The sequence below is a fragment of the Mus caroli genome, chromosome 12 (genome assembly GCF_900094665.2).
Source record: "Mus caroli chromosome 12, CAROLI_EIJ_v1.1, whole genome shotgun sequence".
NCBI classification, from domain to species: domain Eukaryota; kingdom Metazoa; phylum Chordata; class Mammalia; order Rodentia; family Muridae; genus Mus; species Mus caroli.
Window position 1 is genome coordinate 69,666,237 of NC_034581.1, and position 6,000 is coordinate 69,672,236.

At 41.7% G+C, this 6,000-nt stretch overlaps 1 protein-coding gene across 1 annotated transcript in view; it reads right to left on the reverse strand.

Moving 5' to 3' along the window:
- The window catches only part of Kcnh5 (potassium voltage-gated channel subfamily H member 5), a 276,043-nt gene that overhangs the window by 211,284 nt on the left and 58,759 nt on the right, over positions 1 to 6,000 (reverse strand). Inside the window, exon 6 of the mRNA XM_021179089.2 lies at positions 3,164 to 3,556. Within this exon, the coding sequence (XP_021034748.1) occupies positions 3,164 to 3,556 (393 nt within the window). The remainder of the gene's footprint in view (positions 1 to 3,163; positions 3,557 to 6,000) is intronic.

Consider the following 6,000-nt stretch of genomic DNA (forward strand, 5'->3'; position numbering starts at 1 on the left):
TAAGCCTTGTGGTGCAGGAGTTACATTAAGCCTCTGCAAAGAGAAAGCAGGTCACATGTAAAGGACCAGAAACTATAATAGTGTCAAGTTTCCTAAAAGGAGCCATTGAAAGGTAGAACACAGTCAATATCATGTTTTCAAAATTCTGAAGGAAAATGATTTCAAGACAAAGTATTAGACAGCTAACCAATCTCTCGAATGGGATGGATAGTGAAGAGACATTTGTTTAAGTCCCTGATGTTGAATAAATATCTCTTGCATTGGTATAGTGAGAAGACATTTAATCAAGGAGTGGAAACTTGAAGATTAAATATCTGATAGTAACTACACAGAAATGAGCAACCTTTCGGGGAAAGAAAGGACAGAGAAAAAAAGGCGACTGGACAGGATGCTGGACACCTCACTGAAGGCAAGTCTGTTGGCTATAAACATGTTCGCAATGTTTATTGAACCAAAGGGATATGCTACCTTTATGAGAATAAGTTAATGGCACTGCAGCAAGCACGAAAGGAGTCTGAAAGCTCAGCTTCCAAGATGAGAAGGCAAAGATGAAGCCTAAAGTTGAATTGCCAGAGGAAAAGGTGGACAGATGTGTTCCTTGATAGCATGGAAATAAATTATAAATAAATAAATCACCTAAACAATTTAAATGTTTTCCTCTCAAGCTTATTCTATTTAAAATAAGGTACCGCCTACTGTTCTTCACAGAGCCTTGACTTCTTTTCACTCTCTTGACCAGTGTATGACACTGCCTCCCTGCACACTGCTTGGTCTGTCCAGATCCTGGAAGGAACAGGTGCCAAGCCAGAGTCCTTGTGCAAGAATTTGATTACAATAAATGTCTGGTGGATATAGAGGATGAAGGACAGGAAGTTGGGGGTGGAGCCTCTAGACACTAGAGAGATCTGGCATCAATCAAAAAGTTAATGGAAAATTTGGTAAAGGAGAGTTCAAAATGCAGCGCAGAAAGAGAGAAGGCCAGAATGAAAGTCACCCAAATACATACATATGCACGCAATATGCAATAACCATGGGTGGAAAGGGGAAGCCATGAATCTGATGGAAAGTGAGATAGATATATGGAAGGGTTTGGAGAGAAGAAAGGGGAAGAAGAATTAAAACACGATCTCAAAAGTAAACAATCAACAACAAAAACAAGTCATCCCCCAATCCCTTTTAATGACGGACCTCCCTCCCTCCATACTTAGGCTGGGAGCACCTTTGGGAAATGTGTCTTCAATGTGACAGTACACCAGACCCCTAACATAGCCAGCTTCAGACAACTGTGTTCAGCGCTGTGTTGTCTGATGTTAGCAACTAGCTGTATAGAGTTAAAGCTGAAGGGGCTTGATCTCCTCATGTGTTGCTTGCCACCATGCTCACACTGTGGCCAGCTTCAAGGGACCAAGGTGACACCTCTGAGTTCTGAGCTTGAAATAAGTGGGAACTCAGTGAGAAGATTTAGTCCCTGCTATGGTTTGTATGTGGACCATCCCCCAGAGACCCATCTTTAGAGGCTTCTTCCCTAGGGTTAAGCTGCAGGCATTTAGGAGATAGGACCTTGGGAAAGCCCTGAAGTCACCTGGGAATGTGGTCTTATAATGGCTTGTGGGGCCCTGACTATATCCTCTCTGTATATTTCTAGTATAAGGTGTGGCTGCATGTGCCACCACATGCTCACATCTATGTTTATTTTTATCAGAGACCCAAAGAAATGGGGCTGTTAAATCTTGTTCTTGATCCTTGAAAACTATGAGCAGAATATTGCATTCATAAGTAATCTGCCTAGGTATTTTGTTGTAGTGATACAAGTTTGAATAATAACTCTCTCTCTCTCTCTCTCTCTCTCTCTCTCTCTCTCTCTCTCTCTCTCTCATCAATCCACTCATTCAGGACTTTTTAAGATTAGAGTATATTTCTAATTGTGTCATCACGTGGCATAATAGATCTTTTGAGCTGACCTCTTCTGAATGAATAAAATTTTGTAGTCTTAGTTCAACATCTTCCCAAACCTCCTCCAATACCCCAGGGCTCTGCCCTACCATACTTCTCTACTTATGTGAGATCAACTTCATTCAAATCCCCACGTGACTGATTGTTTTATTAAAAGAAAATTTACGGGAAAGTCAATGAAGAAAAAGTTGAGTCTACTCCCAATACACACAGAGCCACAATAGTGCAATGAACTTTCCAATTGAGTGATCTAACAGGGACACTGTAGGGTTTTTAGGGAAAGCAGCATGGTAGCATTATCATTGTTAAAACATTTGAATAAGCTGTCCTTTATACTGCCTGGCCTATGTTTTATTATTGATTGCATCCTCCCAGCTTGGAGCAGTCATTTTTGAGTCATCCACCCTTAACTTAGAGAGAAGGAGCTGTGAACGAAGGGATCCTTTAAGGTATGACACATTCTAAATATTCCTCTTTTCACAAACACCATAGGACCAGAACGCTGAGTGAGGCCAGACATCACAAGTCATCAAATACACTTTCTACCTTTAACTGTATTTATAATGAATTGAAAGCAAAAGCAGGAATGAAAATTGCACCAATTCAAAAACTGTTGGAAGATATGTTGGTTTTTAGGTTAACTCTTGAAACAGCTATCATGTGTGACTTAAGTTTAAAAAGTCACTAGGTTTGTAAAGGCATGAAGTCTTCAAAGCTGCTGTCTTTCAGAGAAAATGTATTTCTACGCCCTAAACCCATCACCTGGTTTGGGAACTACATTTGACTCCAAGAGCACCATTGTTGTAACCTCTTCAATGAACCTTCTCCCCCTCCTCCCCCTGCTCTTCCACCTGCTTTTCTTTCTTTCCCTCTTCCTGCTCCTCCCCTTCCTCCTCCTTCCCCCTGCACTACCCTCCCTTCCTCCTGATCCTCCTCTACCTGCCTCTTCCTCCTGTCTTCCTCCAATCATAACTTTCAACCATAGCCATTTACCTAGCAATTCATCATTTCAGCCAAAAATCTTGGAATTAACAGGCACAAGTTAATTTAAAAAAAAAATCAACGATTATGGCACATGCTTAATAATATCGTGGGTTTGCAAAAGGGAAACTGAAAAAGACGTTTTGTCGTCCTTGCGATCCTTTTAACTCCACTGTTTTCAAAACATCTGATCTCCAATACTCCAAAAACAAAACCAAAAAAAACTTACCTCATCCACATTTTCAAAGGCATTGATGATGTCATAAGGTAAACAAGACAGCAGATCAATCACAAACCAAGTTTTCAGATAGTTCATCCGTATAAGCTTCGGGTCAGAAATGACCTCTCCACCGGGCCCCACAAAAGTCGTGTGAAAATTTAAAACGATGTCCACCAGAAAAATCACGTCCACCACGCTGTCCAGCACCAGCCAAGCGATATTGTTCTGCTTTGTTTTGAAAGAAACATTGTAAGGAACCATGATGGCGGTGTAGAAGGTAAGAATTAAGATCACCCAATCCCAAGTAGTTTTAAAAGCACAATAGTGTAAGATGATGTGTGGCGGCGTCTTTGGCGCTTCTTGTTTATACTGAGGAAGGATGTCTGATCCCAGCTGAAGAACCTAAAAGAAAGCAACAGTGTTTATAAATAGTTGGGACACCTCTGAAGACAGCTGTGACTGCACACCTGCTGGATGCCCCAACCACAGACCGAGTCACATGATTGTCAGCTTTAGGACAAGCACTCTGTATTGTTTCCATTCCCTTTTCCGAGCTGCCCCAAAGTTTGCTCGAAGGATCCATGTGTGAGTGCAACTGCTCAACAGTTGAGCTGATTACTGGTCCATCCGCCTGGCTCTCCAGTGGCACAGCACCTCAGATGCTCCTGCCCATGTACTGGGCAAGCCTGACAAGAACCATGTGACTTTCACTGACTGTTCCATAGTTACTCGGGTGACTGACTGTCATTCATTGTTCACACATATTAAACACCTTAGAAAACATACTTTTGCTTCTAATGGTCTCCCTGAACCAATGGCCTCGCTGTTGGCAGTCTTGCTGGATTTGCTCAGCAAGCTCACTGTCCTGGTGGCTAACAGGACAGTATTGGGGACTGATACAGCCTATTTTCCCCTTTTCTCTCTAAAACCAGGATAAAATGAGCATTGTGTTTCTTATCCAGTGCAAGCTTCCTTTGGAAAATAAAATAAAGTACTAAATATTAGGTTTAGCTCTCTGTACCTCTTTGACAAATGGAAAACTATCAGAGCAAGTTTATATAAACCTTAACTTACTCTGTGGGGTCTAATTAAAGTAAGAGAAGGAGAAAAGCAGATGACCCCAGCAAGGGCCAAAAGTGGAGACCTCAAGACAGGGTTTAGATTGCCTGCTGGACTCTGGGAACTGTGAATCAAGTTGAGGAAGCATATCCAAAATTTCCATCTCTTACATTAATGTCATTAAGGGTAATGTGTGTGCCAAAGACTGTAGCAATGGGGTTTCTTTTTTCTTTCTTTCTTTCTTTCTTTCTTTCTTTCTTTCTTTCTTTCTTTCTTTCTTTCTTTCTTTCTTTCTCTCTCTCTCTCTCTCTCTCTCTCTCTCTCTCTCTCTCTTTCTTTCTTTCTTTCTTTCTTTGTTTTATTTCTTTTTTGAGACAGGGTTTCTCTGTGTAGCCCTGACTGTCCTGGAACTCACTNTGTAGACCAGGCTGGCCTCGAACTCAGAAATCCGCCTGCCTCTGCCTTCCGAGTGCTGGGATTAAAGGTGTGTGCCACCACACCCGGAACAATGGGGTTTCTTAACTAACTTATGCAATCACTATTCAGTGCTTCTAGAAAAAAAATATATATAAGCCAGGAGGGAGGAGTCAAAGTGATAAATGCATCAATCATTTGAATGCATGAATAATCGAAGGTAAGCATTAGCATATAACCATATAGCTTTATTGTTTATTCCATAACACACACATAGGGGTGTGTGTGTGTGTGTGTGTGTGTGTGTGTGTGTGTGTCTGTTTGCATATTCACGTACCTTTTAAAGTCTGGAAGAGTATTCTAAAGTTTCTCATACATCAAGCTTACTTAGAAAACTAAGTATCTGGCTATTTTCAACATTAAAAATGCTACTAGTATTTTCTTTTGTTGTATATCATACTTATTTTTAACTTGGGGCTGTTAGCACTATTTTAAGGCTATTTTATGTATCTACCTACATTCTCAGAGCCCTGGGTATATTTTATCCCTAAGGTCTTAAATTACTTACTAACCATTTATCCTAGCAGGAAAGTGAGCACCATGTTGAGATGGAGTGCTTGAGGTAAAGAACCTTGCGTAATTATGGCTTCTCTCTTACCTTCCAGCCAGCATCAGCTCCAGTTCCACTGGGAGTGGTAGGGGGAAGAGATGGAAAATGCTTCCTTTGCCTTCATCTGTATCTTCACCTTCTCTAGTTAGATCTCTAGTGATAATCCAGTGTGTTTTAAATCTGGATCACACTAGAATCTTCTGAAAAGGTTTCATGAAGTGTGGTGTATGCACACCTAGACACCCCACCTCTGAGAATCATGGCACTGGCCTTAAGTGGGTTTTGAGAAAGCCTGTATTTTATCTTTTCCAGGTGGCCAGTGTCGTGCTCACATGGTATCTTTTTCTCCTTTTTGCATTTCAATCCTAGCTAGTCAGACAGGATTAGCAAAGGAGAGAAGCTCCAGAGGGAGGGGAGCAAGAGGAGGAGGAGGAAGAGGAGGGGTAAAGAAATAGAGGGAGAGAGGCCAGTAGAGGAATGGGGGAAGGGTAGGACACAGGAAACGATGCACACCTGTTGTGATTTTGACCTTGGACATAGGAAGCCAGGTCTTCTACCTGATCTCTGCATTGTGCTCCTCCATAAGGCAGTGAGTGACAGCTCTGTTCACCAGCTTCCCTTCTCTGAGATCGGTGTGAGAATACAATAACATTTCTGAATTTGATTTTCCATCAATACACACTGATCCCACCTGAAGATCTAAGTGCTACGAGGAGAGGAGGAGGAGAGGAGAGGAGAGGAGAGGAGAGGAGAGGAGAGGAGA